Here is a 17,053-nt window from a genome sequence, read left to right as displayed (position 1 = left end):
CATCTGTAGCTATTTGTGTCTTAGCAACAACAGTTGCTAGAGTAACCTGCTTGAAAAATTGAAGAATAAAGTACTGGATATTTGAGATACTTTCCTGGGGTTAAAACCCAGTTTAAATGCTGGTGTTAGATGCTCAGCTGCTTGGACCAGCCGCTGCTTTTTCATCAAGCAGACTGACTGCACCATTTGCTTCACACTGCATCAGTCCTGCTGGCAGAGGCAACTGGGAGCACTGGGCTGACAAATGGTCCCTCCAGGAAAAGCCACCAGTGGAGATAATGGGAGCCAGGCCACCACTCCTCCCACTCCCTCCTACCTGGAGCCACATCCCTGCTTGTCCTCCAGCGCTCACTCACAGACCTGTTCCCCACTGTCCAGTCCCTCTCTCAACCTCCCACAGCCACCCAGATCTGTCACAAGGAGAATGTGGCTGTCTCACACCCGTCTCCAGTGAGTTCCTGAGTGCCCTCAGCCCTGGTACAGCAGGACTGGGGGAGCAGCTCTGCTCTCAGCACATCCCCTGTCTCCAGGACTTTGTACACCTTGGTTATAATCTCTCTCCAAATCAGAGTCCCAACTTCCAACACCTCTCCAGAAGACATCTGCTCCATTCCCTACAATCACAGTCTGCCTCTCTCTGCTCCCTCTTGAGACACATTGACCAGAGCTGCACATACTATACATGCATAGTCTTTGCTGTGAGGGTGTTGAGGCGCTGGCACAGGGTGCCCAGAGAAGCTGTGGCTGCCCCATCCCTGGCAGTGCTCAAGGCCAGGTTGGACACAGGGGCTTGGAGCAGCTGCTCCAGTGGAAGGGGTCCCTGTCCATCGCAGGGGTTGGAGCTGGAGGAGCTTTAAGGTCCCTTCAACACAAACCATTCTATGATTCTATGGAAGGTGACATACTGGCTAAGGACACTGGAAAGCTGGAGGTATCCAGTGTCTTCCTTGCTTCAGGCTTTATCATCAACTGTAAAAAGGAGATGCATGACACACACTGGATTCTGGTGGCAGTTCAGCAAGAACACTTTGAGTAAAGACCAGTTATGTGTGCTTTTTAGAACAGCATCCACAAAAAAAGGTCATTTCACTCAGAGATTAGAGAAACCTCAAGAGCTTCGTGCTGGGTTTTTTTCAGCATAAGGTTGAATTATTTAGGTCCTGGAAAGCCACAGCACAAGTTAACATTTCCCAGAACTGTCAAACTACTTTTGCTATCTTGTGTGGAAATGCTGCGAGCAGGACAGCAGTGGTACCACTGACTCATAGGGACTTTTTGTTGCTTTCTTGAGGTCAGGCAAAAGTGAGTATTTTGTAACTTCCTTTTCTTTAAGCCAGAAGAATTCATTTTTCCTCGTATCCAGAAACGTCAACACAGCAGCAGGCTTGGCATGAGAGCTAACAAAAGACAAAGCACTACAGTAGGAAAGCACCAAACCTCAGGTGTCTTTGTAGTTCTCCAGAATACCCAAGGTAACACTTGAAGAGGAAAAGAGTTATCTCTGAGTCCCTTCATCTTGTAGGAAGGACAGCTCCCCTCCCTACACCCCACAAGTTCTGGATGGACAGGAAATGGGGGGTTAAGTACACAGAATAATCAAGGCAACAGCTTCTGAAATCTCAAGAGCATCAAACAAAATATCAGACTGCAAATGGGACCAGACTTCTGGGTTAAACTTCAAAGCCTTGAACCACCAGGGCTGTTTTCTGTGACAGCATTTTCCCCAATAGGTAGATGACAACAATGGTGCCTTTACCAAGAAAGCAGCAAGGGGAAACTCCGGTGGGACACTGGTGACTGAGAATACCTCCACGTGGTTCTGAGGATAGCTGCTACTCTAATTGCAGCTCTGAAGAACAATCACCTACTTTTTCAAGTGATCCTGGTCCTGAATAAGCATTTTCCTGTCCTGAGCATCTTAAAAATCAATCACGTTTTACAAAGATTTTCCTAAACTCTCTCAAATAGAATAGGAAAAAACCTGTCACAGAGAAGACATTAGTATGAGACTGATCTGTAGGATCTTCAGAATGGACTTGCAGGTATGATAGTTATAGAAATATGAACCATCCCCCAAGGTTTAGAGCTGCCATACACTTTGTGTTGTGTTCCAGTTGGGGATTCTCAGAGAAACAGCACTGTTAGTATCCAAACACAAGCAACACAAACTTCAAGATCTAGAAAGAAGCTCCTGGGATGTTAACAGCTCCTGTAGGTTGGTCTCAACTCATCACCTGCTTTAAGCCTTGAATCTTCAGACACACCATGACTTGCACAGGGGAACACACTTGCCAGGCTCTTCATTCAATTGAAACATTTCTGTAGAGTTTATCCTGTTTTATGTTTAGTCATATATAACTACCCTTCGGTACATAAAAGTTAGGAAATCATACATTAAACTGCCATAGAGGTAGTCCAATCCATTAACACAAAACATGGAAACCTGTTTAATAAAGTGTACCCAAACATTCTCAATTCCAAACCCATTCAACATCTGGATATTTCAAGTGCAAAGTTCTGAGAAGCTGTAAATCCTTCCCAAGTCACCAATAGCTCAGGAATTATTACAGCTCTTGCACACAGTTGTGATGGGCAAGTGACAGGTTTTCAATCCCATTTGCTGCACAACCCAATAGTTATTGAGGTGCCAGAACTACTGCTGGGGTTGCATGGAAGAGCTGAGGAGGAGGCAAATGCTGCAGGAAGACTCTGTAGAGCAATCCAAATGGCTTGTGAACAGTGAGACCTTCACCTCTGCTGGCCACTGGACACAGACAATAACTGTGTACTGCTGCTTGCCCGGCAAAAATGAGACTGCAGAACTGCACAGGTAAGAAGTATCACACCATAAGGTGACAAGAAATACCCCTAAACATGACAGGTACAGCCTCAGAGGTCAGCAGTTCTGCAGGAAGCCACTATCTTTATACGCACTTATAAGGAGCTTATTACAAAAACAGTGACTTGAGGCATGTGAATTGCTGTGATTTTCAACAAACCTTATTCAGCATCAGGAACTTATGATAATCTGCAGCAGACAAAGCTGAAGGAAACCACACAACACAGGCAGATAACAATAATCACTGAAATCTTATCTTAATCACTATGGTTGGCTTTTAATTACCACCTGGAAGTTATTACACTACCCACTGAGCGCCTCACAGAGGCAGAGCTGAGCTCCATAGCGAAAGGAAAGTCCACCAGGACTCCATCGGAATGAACGTTCATCTCCTTGAAGGGGTGAATGTTCCATCTCTGGCAGTGTTCAAGGCCAGGCTGGACAGGGCCTTGGGGGACATGGTGCAGGAGGAAGTGTCACTGGCTGTGGCAGGGGGTGGAACTGAATGATGCTAAGGTCCTTTCCAAGCATTCTGTGATTCTATGAATTACCACAGCTATGTCACACCAAGAACTAGCTCCAGCCTGGAAACGATTTAGCCATCCCATGCAGAGCAGAAACCAAACTAATAAGCCACACCAGGCTTGAGCTGGCTTTACATGAAGCTTCAGCAGCTCTGCACAGCATCCCAGGCACATCCAGCAGAGCTCAGCTGGGTCCAGATTGTGAAGCCCAACTGGTCACGACTCTACCCAGACCAAACACATCCTCTCGAACTTGTATGCACAAGCTCCAACATGAGCAACCAGCCCCATCCAACACAAACCATTATAGACGTTTAAGTGCTTTCTTGCAGGGTTTGAGTGGGGCTGCCTGTGCTGAGGCTCCTCACAGCCCCATGGGCACCGCACCGGGCCCGGGCCGAGCTCCTTACCCCGGCCACAAGCACCCTCATCACCCCAGCTACCCCAAGGGGCTCTTCCTGCACCTCTCGGCTGTCTCCCACCGGCACCGGCCGGACGTGAGGGGGAACCGCGGGTCCGACCCGCACCGCCCTCACCGCCTCCTCAGGCCCGGGGCGGGCGCATCCCCTCCGCACACGCGTGGTCCCCGCGGGGGACGGGATGGGCCCTCCGGCCCACGGGCCTCACCTCACCGGCCACGGGGACAGCCGTGCTCGGGGCGGGCTCTTACCGAGAGGCGGCTCCGGCGCCGGGCCCGGCAGCGCGTCCCGCAGCGGACATGGCAGCCCCTCCCTCTCCACAGCGCCGCCCGGAAGCAGCGCTCGGCCGCGGAAGTGACGACCCGGCCCGGGCAGCGCTGAGGAGGGGAGCGGGTCCCGGCGGGGAGCGGGTCCCGGCGGAGGGGGCTCCGCGCCGGGGTCGGTGATGGGGAGCTCGGTGGGGTCGTGTCTGCGGTTACTGCCCCAGCGCCCTCAGGGGCACTTAAAGCAGTCACTGCGCAGCCACAGCTGCTCTGGGCACCCTGTGCCAGCGCCTCAGCACCCTCACAGGGAACAGCTTCTGCCTCAGAGCTCAGCTCAGTCTCCCCTCTCTTGGGCAGGTTCAAGCCATTCCCCTTGGCCTGTCCCTATATCCCTTGTCCCAAGCCCCTCTCCAGGTTTCCTGCAGCCCCTTTAGGCACTGGAGCTGCTCTCAGGTCTCCCCTTCTCTTGTCCAGGCTGCCCCAGCCCAGCTCTCTCAGCCTGGCTCCAGAGCAGAGCTGCTCCAGCCCTCGCAGCAGCTCCATGGCCTCCTCTGGACCTGCTCCAACAGCTCCAGGCCCCTCTTGTGCTGCTGCCCCAGAGCTGGACCAGGACTGCAGGGGTTCACCCCAGAGCTGCTGCTCACACTCCGGGGATGCAGTGCTGTACCAAGGCTCATCCCTTGCGTATAAACGCAGAAAGATGAGAAGTTAAAGGACAAAACACTTGAGGACCAGACTTTATTTAGAAGAACTTCTGAGGATCCATTTTATTGCAAAGTAAAGCAGAGCCATGCAACAGTACGATAAAACCAGCAGGAATCCCAGGAACAGGAGCAGAAGCTCAGGCTGGTGTTCAGAAACACATTGCTGCACATCTCCTGAAGCATCCTCAGGGCTTCTTCCTCCCCTTACCCTCTACCTCAGATACGGGTTTCTGTTTGTTATCCGAGCCCACGCTGCCCTCCCAGCTGTTTCTGTGCAGTGAAACACGCTGTTTACCCACAGTGAGTAACCTAAACTGTGAGCTCCGTTCCAGGCTTTCCAGGAATCAACAGCACATCACACATTTACCCACCGAAAATCCCTTTGTGTGTCCTGCAAGCGCTGCCAGACTCCATCTGTCCGTGCTCTGGGGGCTGTGAAGCAGGCTCAGCGGCTGCCCAAGGAGGAGAGGAGCGCTCCAAAGCTCCTCCTCTGCCCTGCAGGAGCTCCGCAGGCACAAGGAGCCCTCCGGGAGGGCACAAACACAGAGGCAGATTCCTTTTAGCAAGCAGGAATTGGGCTTTTGAACCCCCCTTGCTATGTGCCATAGCTCGGATGGCTGCAGATGCAGGGCAGAGCTTTGCACATGGCTGAGGGGCACAGGCAGGGAGTTCTCTCTCTGTGCCAAGAGGTGCCAGTGGGGCATCCTTATGGGTGACCATTACTGGAGCAGGTCCAGGGCCAGGAGGGAAATGTGTTCCCAATGTGATTGGATTCTTTCCTCTGCCTGGCACTGGGTCTGGAGTGTCCAGCTGGCCCTGGCAGGTGGCCTTAGAGAAGGAATCATCTCATTTCCTCTGCCTGCTCACACAGGTAAGCATTAGCTGCCTCTGAAGGACTTGGATCTCCATTGAACGTAGGCAAGGTCTGATACAAATGTTAGTCCTATCTTTGGAAAGACTGGGGCTTATCTTCCACACTCTCTGGTGTGTGTGGGAGGGCTGCTGTCCTTACCAGTGATTAATCAGTGCCACAGGTCAAGACACTTCTCCTGTCATCAAACAGACTCTCTGCTGTAGTTCAGGGAACCAAAAACTGTTGTGCAAACAAGTAAGTTCCCCTCCTTGCCCAATTTCCTGGGCTGGATTGAGCAATTGGGGTTAGAAAAGGAACCTGCAGTGTCTCATGGTTGGTAACTGAACCCAGCACCCCTGGAAAACCACTTTGCCCCAGCTGACTGCAGGCAGCCCTGAGCGAGGGGTCTCCAGCCTTGTCAGGGTGCCTGAGTTATGTGTGTGTCAAGTGTGCTGTATCCCTGCACAGCTCTGAGGTACTCAGAAGGTGGCCATGACCTGACCTGGTACTTCACTTGTGGTAGCATATCAAGAACTACTCAGCTTCATTTCTTCATAGCAGAAATAGAAAGACTTGGGGAAGGAATAAGGCAAAGTTGCTTGCTACAGCCCTAATCGAAATAGACAAGAACAAAGGTACTGAAGCATTTTAAGCTGTTCTTAACATAATGCCCATGCTGACAATAACCTTCTGTTATCTGGAGCCTCCAAAGTGGGATTGGATTTCCACAGACACATGCACTCAGCCCAGGGTTACTAAACAGTGCAAGAGGCCACTGGTTTGCCAGTTCTGCTGTCATACAAGAAGCCAGGACAGGCAATAGTCCCTGTTAGACTTCACATTGATCTGGGGCTAGGTGCTGAGGCACTGCCGATCTCTCTCCCTTTTCTTGCCTACTAGGCCTGTTACTTGACTGATCCAAGAGCTGGGAACAAAGGCAGAAGTCTGTGATAGCTCCTCCCAGGCACATCAGGTCTGGGCCCCACCACACCATGCGAGTAGGCAAGAAGGGATCAGAGGTGCAGATCTCTTCTTTGAAGGCATTTGAGGAACTCCTTGGACTATGACCCTTCTAGCCTCTCAAGAACCAGCCCAGACTCTCTTCACAGAGCCATGCTTAGAAAAGTCACTTGAGATGAGCAGCTCAGAGCTGCTCATCTCTTCCACATCTTGTAGAAGTCTCTGATGCTGGATTCTTCATGGGAGCTTGGGCAGGTAAAGGACCAGGGATGGTGCTTGTGGGGGATTTCAGTGCACTCAGCTTCCAGCTGCACAGCGCACAGACCTGGTGACCCATTTCTTTCACATAAAAGCAGACCATCTGACCTGTTCTGGGTGCCCATGAGAACATCAGCCCAGACAGAAGGTGCTTTCCTGCTGGACTGCTACAGGCTCCAGTTCTGCCAGTTGCATGTGATAGAAGAAATGAGCATCCATTCTTCTACCTAATGGGAAAAGGAAATGTAAGATCCTAGTGCTCTGCTGTGTCCATCAGTGCCTCTCCTTGAGAGAAGATGGGTGACTAACTCACACATCTCAATCTGCACTCGGAACAGGGCTGAGCTAGATCCTAATGGCATCCTCCTGGTGAATGGTGCCCTCAATCACTGTGTCTGTGGTTTGCCTGGAGCACTTGCGACTCCCTTTCATGCTTTTCAGCTTTTCTGAAAGATGCTTCTGGAACTTCTTGGTGAGGAAGCAGTAAATGATAGGGTCCAACACACAGTTTGTACTCAAGAGGCACAAAGTCACCTGGTGAGCATCATTGAGCTGTTGGCGCAACTGGCAGTTTTCTCTCTTCCACTGCTCCAGAACAGTCAGGGTCCAGGGCAGATGCACCAGGTGATGAGGTACAAAGCTTATGATGAACACAGCTAGCACTGTGCACACCATCCAGAGTGCCCTTTGCTTGACATGAGCACTCTTCCGTGGCTGGGTTGCTTTGGAGAACAGGGTCCTGATAATGATGATGTTCCAGCCTAGTATAAAGATGAAAATGACATAGAAGAGGATGCAGATGATGACGTGGATGGCGAGAACAGCTGAAACGCTGCCCGAAGAGTCATAGTGCTCAAAGCACCGCGTGAAATTCCTAGAATTGATCTCCTCCTGGTTAGTATTATTGTCAAAAAGGTAATACAAAGAGCTGCCCACGATTATAATCCAGATAGCTGCTGATAAGTAGATCCCCCTTCTCTGGGTGGTAAACTGAGCAGCTTTAATGGGATTAGTCACAGCTTGGTAACGGTTGTATGTGATGACCATCAGGAAGGCAACAGAGGAGTAGGTGTTCACAAAAAATAAAGTACCAGCCACGTTACAGAGGAACTCGGGCATGATCCAGTCTCCATGGTGGTGGTAGTAAACAATCCACATTGGCATCGTAACCAAGAAGAGCAGGTCAGCTACCGTCAGGTTCACCATGAATATCTTGATCTCATTGAGTTTCTTGGTGGGGTAAATGCGGCTGAAAATCCAGAGCACATAACAGTTGGCAGCAAAGCCCAGAATGAAAATGATGCTGTAGAAAACAGTGAAGAGGTTGTAGCGAAACTCTGAGTCGATGTGGCAGGAAATGTAGGGATCAGCACTACCTTCAGCACTGCCTTTATCCTTTGCAGACATCGTGGTGCTGAGCGGGCACGTTGGAAGTAGAATTTGCTGTAGCTGTAGCTTTTCTTCTCACCTGAGAATATAAAGCATAAAAGGAGTTCATAGGTGCCATGGCTGAGCCAAACCCACCTTTCCTTTTGAGCTCTCTGTGACCCCAGGGGTTCTGCTTGTATGGCAGGACACGCAACAGAATGCAGGAGAGCTTTTGCCTTCATGCAGTGTTGTTTGCATCACAGATGACTCATCTCTAATCTCAACAGGCTTTACTGCTTGAGGGTTCTTAGATAAAATCATTGAAATCATGTTAATCTGCTCCATCTGAAGCTTCTTGATCTTCGACTATAAGCAGGCAGGTTTTCTGGGTCCTGTTTCCCCGCTGTGGTTGCTGATGCTTTCTAACTTGCCTACATTTGTTTTAACCTAGAAATTCCAGAAGTGAAACAATATCTGGTAAAAATGTCCCACTAGTGCCATTTCCAGAGTCACTTTCTAGTGTTTTCTGACATTTTCCTGCTTACACTTGCACTTTCTTCGTCGTAAGCACCTGAAGGAGGCCTTGAAGAAACCTGGAGAGGGGCTTTGGGCAAGGGCCTGTAGGGACAGGCCAAGGGGAATGGCTTGAACCTGCCCGAGGGGAGACTGAGCTGAGCTCTTAGGCAGAAGCTGTTCCCTGTGAGGGTGCTGAGGCGCTGGCACAGGGTGCCCAGAGAAGCTGTGGCTGCCCCATCCCTGGCAGTGCTCAAGGCCAGGTTGGACACAGGGGCTTGGAGCAGCTGCTCCAGTGGAAGGGGTTGGAGCTGGAGGAGCCTTAAGGTCCCTTCCACACAAACCAAAGCCATTCTATGACTCAATGATTTCACATTCACTTCATAGGCTACCAGGCCTCCCAGTTTTTTCACTGAGTGATGTACAAAATGAGTTACTAATCCTAAAGGATGATGTTTTGTGCTACATTGCTGATTTTTCCTACAGTTTCTCTCTCTTCACATCCTGGCTGTTATCTATCATGCCATCATTTTGAGCTGCCATCAAACCCATTTGTCTCCCTTCCCCCCCTTTTCTGTATTGAATGCAAGTGTCAGCAGCAGCAGTTCCTGTGTCACTGGTGAGGCTGCTGACAAACACTGTCACGAAAGAGACATCCCCACCTCAGTTGACATGTCTTCAAATCTTGCCCGAGTTTGGATGTACCAAATTCCTGCATCACCAACCCTGTATGTGGCCTTGGCTCAGATTTCCATGGATTTGGTCTAATCTCTTGTATAGTTTCAGCCTCTGCTTTTGCCATCCAGAGGATGTGCATAGCTGCTCTTGGCCCTGGTGCCAGCTCCCTGTCTGATGGACTCACCTCTCCTCTGATGGACACAACCCTGCAGATCAGCTTAGTCTGGTCTCCCTCTTCCTTCATGGAGTGCTGCACATTGCAGTGTACTTGCCTTGGCTCTGCCAGCTCCATGGTGTTTCCCCCCAAAGACTTACTGCCTCCTAAGAAGGCACCATCCTGCCTCAAAACTCTCTGGATCTTCCCCAGCAGCACCCAGTGACATGAGCCCCCATCACACCCTTCCTGGGCCGAGTCTCCTTCTCTGTGCCCATATGTTATTGGTTCCCCATTTGCAACTTCCCACTGCAGATGGGGAAGTCAGCTCTAGCTCAGGAAAGCTCTCCCTTTCTTCAGCAAGCTCTGCAACCTCCTCACCACCTCTTTCCAGCTGCTAAGAGAGGAAGGAAAGAGTCCTCTTGCCAAGCCTGTCCCTCCTCAACCCTCACAGGTCACCTAAGGACAGATCAGGGTATCCACAACGTGCCCTTGGACCTTCACAGGCAGCACTGGGGTTTGGGTGCCTTTAATCCTTCAGGCAGGTTCCCTGTGAATTAACAAGCAGCTGTGGCAGTGCCAGCAGTTGGCCAGGGGACAGATGTGTCTGTCCTCTCCCACCTTGCTGACATCTCTAGAGGGTAGCAGCCAACTGGGGGGTGGTACCCAGGAGGTGAGGATGCTCTGGGCTATGACACCTCAGGGTCTGGCCACACAGGCCTGGCACATCCCTGCGGAGAGGTCCCAGAGGAGGCAGGGACTGCTTCCATCCCCTGCTCTGCCTTTGATGCATGCAGGACCCAAGGCAGGTCCTACTGCTCATCTCATGGATGTTTCCACACCCTCCTCTGTGTATGAAAAGTCATTGTCACAACATGGCCTTAAGTGAATGTCACTGTCTAAGCCCAACTCTCCCACCCACTGAGGGACCATGTCAGGTAAGGACATCTATGATTTGGAAGGGTTTGCATCTCTGAGCTTGGGATGGTACCTACCAGATGCAGACATTCAGGGAGGGGATGAGGCTCTGCAGGGGCAGGAGAAGCTAATGGGGAGCTCTGTGTTTGAAACCCTGTGGCATGGAAAGGGAAAAGCAAAGCCCTGTGCTGCAGGTGGGTTTGAGCTATGGGGCTGCGTGAGATGAATGCAAGGACATGCTCTGGTTTTAAGTCTGACAGAAGCCTCTGGCAGAGCTGGGCTGTGGTGTCTCGTGGCCACAACAGCACTTGGTAGAGCTCATCAGGTTTGCATCAGCGGCTGCGCAGTCCAATGCCAAGGTCCTCCAGGGAATCACAGGAGAGTTGTTTTTCCCTTTCTGCTTTAAGCCAGATACTCAACAAAATGCAGCTAGAAGAGAGTGTGGCACCATGCCCCTAAATGTACTCGATTCCCACTTCCCTCTTCTGTCGGAGGACCTCAAGCTTACGTGCCCCATGTACTTGTGAGCTGTCCTAAGCCCTGGATGCTGGAGCATGGTCTGGAGCATCTCACTCAGCCTCTCCTGTTGAAGTGGTTCCCCTTTCCAGGAAGCAGGTCAATATTCTCCATGCCAGCAGAAAGGAGAGGTGCAGTGGTCAGAGCAGGGCTGGAGGGTAGGGGTCCTGTGCTCTGCTGCAGCAGCCAGTACTGCATTACCCATATCCTTGGAAACGTGAGCCCAAAGCCAAGCCCAAGCCACTACCAGTACCCCAGTACCCCAATGCCCCAGCTGGTAATCCCAAGTGGGTTATATCATCAACTCCACTCTATGCAAACCAGAGGTTCCAGGAGTGAACTCTGCTCCCAGTCTGCACCCTGGGCCATGCTCTCCCAATAAGGATTTACAAGCTTATGGCTGCAGAGTGCAACCCCAGTGCTAGCAGAAGCTGTGCCATCAGCAATAGTATATTCCAAGAGGAGTTATACTAGCAAAGTGTGGTTTTGTGCTTACCAGAGTCAAAAGCATTCAGCACGATTTGTCCATCTTCAGCTCCAGTAGAACGGTGATGAGTGTTTTACAGAGGATGCTTGATCTTCTTCCAAGCATTATTTTCTCTGACCTGGGGCTGGAAGGTCTCCACGCAGGCAGCTCTCAAGAACAGGACACCAGAATGGGAGCATCTGCAGCATGATTGCAGAGTCACTAGAGAAGAGGAAACGGGTGACATCAGCTCAAAGGAAATGAGAAACAAAATAGGCCATAGAGGAAAGGCAATTAACCACAGCAAAGATCTGGAAAGCCCTTAAAGCTGCTTCCTCCAAGTATTGCTGCTTCTCGTGATCCTGGAAGAGGGCAAAGGGGATTTTCCTCCTAAAGACAGAATAGGAATCCACTCTGTGCCCCTGGTTAGATCTGGGATTAGACAGCATCTGAGCATCCTTCTTCCAGCCTATGAATGACGGAAACTGGGAGCTTTCACTTAATAACTTTGAGGAAGTGCCAGGAAACTCATACATGCCATGGACAAAGCCATTCCCTAGCAGAGTCTCACTCACACTTGTGCTGGAGCTAAACAGACCCAGGATCCAGCCATCCCAAGTCCCTTTCAATCTCAGGGACCTTGAGTGGACACAGACACCACACAGACCTGTAGCATCACTGCAGAAGCCTCATCTCACCCTTCGGGTCCCCCCAGCATGGCCTGACACAGCCAAAGCCTGTCCCCTGGTCCCCATACAGGCAGTGCAGGGTCTCCCACCACCCAGCACTGGTGCTGTCACTGCAGCTCCCTTGTGCTGGGGGATGTTGGGTCCTGCTCAGCTCAGGTGGCTCCCGAGCTCCTTGGACACCCCACACTGCTGCTGTGGGGGACAGGGGTGACCCTGCAGCAGCTCAGGGCTGTGGTGTCTGTGCCCCTCTGGGTGTTTTGGGCCTGGAGCAGCAGGACATCCCATTTGTGCAGCAGTTTGCTCTGGAATGGTCCTGGGGACATCCAGCTGTGCCCTCGGAAAAGAGCTGACCCAGGAAGAGAAGCCCAGAGCAGTGCTGGGGCTTTGCCTGCCCCTGGCTGGGGACATCCAGCCCCCAGCATGGACAGAGGGTGGTTTCCAGCACCGCTCTGGCTGCCCCGATGCTGCACAGCCCCTTGCTTTGAGGTGCCTGAGGCCAGGCAGGCCAACCTCAGCATCCTGGCAGAGCAGCATTGCTGCCATCCACCCTGTCCCCACCATCAGTGCTCCATGTGCCCAGCTCATGAGGAGGATGCTCTGTAAGTGGTGTCCTCCCTCCTTCCTCCTCCTCTGTTAACTGTAAGGGTGGACCAAGGAATCTGACCCTTCATGGACCGGAGAGAGCCCCAGTTGTGCCCTGACTGCTTTGGAGAGCTTCAATCCAAAGCAAACACAAGCGCACTGATGAGGGTGGCTGGCAGCCAGTTTGTGCCTTTGCGGAGAGCAGCAGGGTCACGGAGGGAAGGGAAGCGCTGGCAAAGGCTCAGCAATGGCCAAAGCTCCTGTCCTGCTGCAGCCAAGTGCTTAGAGGAAATGAAAGCCCTGGAGGTTTGGGGCTGGGTTGGAGCTCCCATCAGGAATCTTCATCCTTCCTCTGCTCAGCCCCGTGATAGCTCCACCAGGACTGGGCACACGCACGTTCCCCATGGTCAGCAAAGGGGAGCAGCTGTAAAACCCACAGAGCCACCAGCAAGGACAAGGCAGGGTCAGTGGTGATGGACACCCCAGGGCTGGAAGCTCTCACGGTGCTTCCACAAGCTCTGCTTTCTGGTTCGAGCACTCCTGCTGCAGTGAGGACACCTCACCCTGGGACTGTGCCTGTGCTGCCCAGTGCCCCCTCCCTGCTCCCCAGTGCCCCCTCCCTGCTCCCCAGTGCCCCCTCCCTGCTCCCAGTGCCCCCTCTCTCCTCCCCAAACTTACTCATTTTCCAGCTTTGCCTCCAATGCTCAGCAAGGCCTCAAGCTACTGAGAGGCACAGAAGTGCCCAGAACAGCCCTGGGCTGTGTACACCAGCCTCTTGCCACACTTTGCACTTGTCCATCTCGTAATACTGGGGGAGTTCCCTTCCTCTTCAGCTCCATTTTCAGCTGTTGCATTTAAACCATGAAAAGCTGAAGAGGACCTGGATTCTGCACTTCCAGAGCCATGGCAATGGGAAAAGCTGAGTGAGAACAGTGCTATCCCCCCTGAACTGCAGGGAACAGCACCACTAGAGCTGGGCTGGCTTTGGCAGCAGCACCGCACAGGGCAGAAGGTGAGCTCCATGGACCACTGCATCGGAACTTGTGTTCACAGGCCTGGCTAGGGTGGCTGGGCTGGAGGGGAAAGGCTTCACATAGCCCCCATGGCAGGGCACTGCTCCCACTGGCAGAGGGGTAAGGTACCTGCCTGACCAGTGCAAGGGCAGGGACCATGCACGAGCAGGATGAGGGCTCCTGAAGAGGCTCCGAGTGTTGCCTGTAGATCTAAAGCAGGGCTCCTCAGCTCACTCTGCAGCATCCAAAGTTGTTCTTGCCACCCAGGATGGGACCTCAATGAGGGCAGTCCCCATCCGCACAGCCCCAAAGGTAATGGCAGTGCCAGCCTGACTCATCCCTGCTTCCTGAGCGCAGGGGGTGAGCACACACACATCTTCCCAGCACACCCCAATGGGGAGCACGAGATGGCTCTGACGGATCCAGGGGGACGCACAGACAGCTCATGTCCTGAGACACGGAGGCACAGAAGGAGCTTGGGGAGGGAGAGCAAGCGAAGGGGAAAGAGCCTCTTACCTTGGGGACACAGCACCCGCTCGGCAAGTGGAGCCACCGGAGCCTCTGCCCGGTAGCAGGCTCCTATGGAAGGAGGGTGCCGCTCGCTCCATGTGACTCACTTCCCTCTTGGCACTTGCGACACGGCTCAGACCTGCCCTGGCTGCGCCCTGCAGCTTGACACCAGCTCCTGAGGCCCTTCCTTGAGCAGCAGAGGCTCTGTCCTGGCCAGGGGCTCATCCTGCTCCTGTCACCAGGAGCCTCACAGGCCCTGCCTGCAGCAGCTCCAGGGCAGGGGCATTCCCCGACCAGGCAGGGGTGCAGAGGTGGTGTGGGCTTGGTAAGGGGGTCAGCACCTTCCACAGATCCATCCTCTGGGCTTCTCGTTTCTTTCCAGACACTGGGACCAGGAGCCAGCAAACGGCATCGACTCCTTGTTCAACTGCTGCCATTGGAGGTGGAGACTTGCCCTTGGCTGCCTCGGGGCAAAGCGTCAGGATGAGACCACTTTGCTGTGAGTCATTCTGGGCTGGGGCAGGCAGTTCCTGCCCTCTCTGCAGCATCATAACCCCCCTCAGCTCTTGTGCTTCTTCAGCCTGGGAAGAAGGGTGGGTGGGCACACAGGGACCTGCTGCTCTGGCTGCTGCAGCCCCAGCTCTGCCCTCGCTCTGCTCTCAGGTGGGATTTCCCCAGATGCCTGCTGTGGTAGCGCATAACATCCACCTGAGTCACCCGTGTTACACAAGGGCTGCTCCACAAGGAAACGTTGGCTTCTCTTTGCTGGTAAGAACTGGCACTGGTTTCTGAGACAGCCCCCAAGGGCCTCACAACCACAGCTGGGTGATGAAAGCCCATGAGAGCAGGTACACAACCTGCGCTGCTGTCAGGAGCTGGCTGTTGGCACATCCTCTAGTGCCCCATCTAAGCCTGCCAGACACCCACCTGCAGCACATACCCCAATTCCTTAGCCTACAGCAAAGCTGCACCAGTTCTACTGTGGCCTTTCTCAGCAGAGGCTGAGAATGCTGCACCTAAACCAGCGTGTGCAGCTCAAAAGGGAGGTGCAGAACTGGAGTGGCACTGGCAGAGCTGCCACCATGGGCTGAGGGACCAAAGCTTCCCAGGTCCTCTCCAGGGGAACAGAGGAACCTCTGGCAAAGGTCAGGTATTTCACTGCTGCTGCTGCAGCCTGGCTGGCAGATGGGAAGCGTTGCAGCACTTGGCTGAGTAGATAAGACAGGACAAACACGGCATCATCAGACACAGAAGCGTATCAGAGGCAGGACAGAAGAAAAGGAAACAGGAACAGCTCAACAGGGAATGAAACAGCATTGTCCTAAGCTACACATTCTGCTGCCCCAACCAAGTTGTACCCCGTGGAAGAAACAACACCAACACAGCAGGTCCCACAGGAGCTGCAGGGCTCTGGTCACAGACACTGCATGAGAGCCTGGAGCAGGCCCCACCATGGCCCAAAGGCTCATAAACACACACAGCACTGAGCAGCAGAACCCAAAGTGTAAGGTGGGTCTTCCAAACACTGCAAGTTCTCACAGGACTTGTCCTGAGCTACCTGGAGAGCTACTGGAAGGTGAGTTCCATCAGTCAGCTCAAGCTATCTAACTAACAGGTGATGTGTGGCAGGACAAACAGAATCCCAGCCTGGTTTGTGTTGGAAGAGACCTTAAAGCTCCTCCAGCTCCAACCCCAACACCTTCCACTGGAGCAGCTGCTCCAAGCCCCTGTGTCCAACCTGGCCTTGAGCACTGCCAGGGATGGGGCAGCCACAGCTTCTCTGGGCACCCTGTGCCTCAGCACCAAATAAGGTGAAGAAACTGCATTTCTTTGCTTACACAGAAAATAGGAACTGCATCCTACTGTTCCCAGAACTAGTTAATGCATAAAACACCAAAATACCTTCTTTTTACTAGAGAAAAATGTTTCACTTTACACCTGGTCACATGGACCAGTACATGAGAAGAAGAAACAAAGGGAAGTGGAGAGCACCTTTCAGCAGATCACCTTAGTCCTGGGCCCTGTCTGGCAGCAGAACCTTCCCTGGGAGCTGCTTTTCCTGGAGCAATCTGTGTGGTAACACAACTCAATCGTGCTGCTCCTCCCCAGCAGGCAGAAATAGAAGGCAGTTAATAAAAACTTAAGAGTTGAGACACCAGAAGATGTAGGGGCAGCAGAACCAATCTTTCCAGAGAGACCTTGCCCGAGACACAAAGAGCAGCACAAAGGATTGTGCTCCTTTAAAGATGAGGGCACACAGACAGCACATCTAACTGAAAGGAGCTGGCTAATGGCAGTGAGGAGGAAGAAGAGCAGTATCTTCATGGAAGCAGCTCCCTCAGGGCCCAGTGTGGGGATAACCATCAGGACAGATGGAAAGAGTCTGCAGGAAGGTCTCCAGAGGAGTCTGCCAGGCACGTGTGAATCCACAGCACACTCCACTTTTGACACCTTTAAACAGTTGAAAATCCCTTAAAGGCTTTCAATGCACACCAAAAGTAGGATTTTACAAACCAAACCCCTTGTGCCTGAGCTCATCCCACAGCTCTGGGGAGCTCTACGGGGAGCTCCACTCCTAACAGATGCCCAAGTCCTCCCAACCCATCACCGCTCCCCAAAGGCACAGCAACAAGCTCAGCCTTCAGCATGGACTCTGCCCCCCCAGCATCCACCCAGGCAGCATCCAGGGAAGAGAGATCCTCTCCCTGTCCTCCTGGTGCCACTTGGACTGTCACAGTCACAGTTCCATCAGAACAGGCTTTGGGATGAGAGCAGGTCCTTACCAGGGCAACATTCCTGCTGGAGAGCAGCAGCACGCACCCCAGT

At 52.6% G+C, this 17,053-nt stretch overlaps 2 protein-coding genes across 4 annotated transcripts in view; both read right to left on the bottom strand.

Moving 5' to 3' along the window:
* Positions 1-4,105, bottom strand: part of EYA3 (EYA transcriptional coactivator and phosphatase 3) — a 31,963-nt gene extending 27,858 nt beyond the window's left edge. For 2 of the 3 annotated variants that reach the window (XM_031043365.2, XM_031043366.2), the window contains exon 1: positions 4,034-4,097. The gene's annotated coding sequence lies outside the window, so the exon portion shown is untranslated. Of the gene's footprint in view, positions 1-4,033 lie in introns of all 3 variants that reach the window. The other variant, XM_005142709.4, reaches the window with a different exon arrangement.
* A 664-nt stretch (positions 4,106-4,769) lies between these two features.
* On the bottom strand, positions 4,770-14,296 carry PTAFR (platelet activating factor receptor). The gene is made up of 3 exons (XM_005142710.3): positions 14,234-14,296; positions 11,464-11,655; positions 4,770-8,288 (listed from the first exon to the last, which is right to left on the bottom strand). Exon 3 carries the CDS (start codon positions 8,225-8,227, stop codon positions 7,166-7,168), a length of 1,062 nt encoding a protein of 353 aa, XP_005142767.2. The 5' UTR covers positions 8,228-8,288; positions 11,464-11,655; positions 14,234-14,296; the 3' UTR covers positions 4,770-7,165.
* Positions 14,297-17,053: the final 2,757 nt, after the last annotated feature.

This window comes from Melopsittacus undulatus, chromosome 14 (assembly GCF_012275295.1).
Source record: "Melopsittacus undulatus isolate bMelUnd1 chromosome 14, bMelUnd1.mat.Z, whole genome shotgun sequence".
In the NCBI taxonomy this organism is placed as follows: Eukaryota; Metazoa; Chordata; class Aves; order Psittaciformes; family Psittaculidae; genus Melopsittacus; species Melopsittacus undulatus.
Note: the sequence above shows the minus strand (reverse complement) of the source record. Positions and strands in the feature narration are given on the sequence as shown.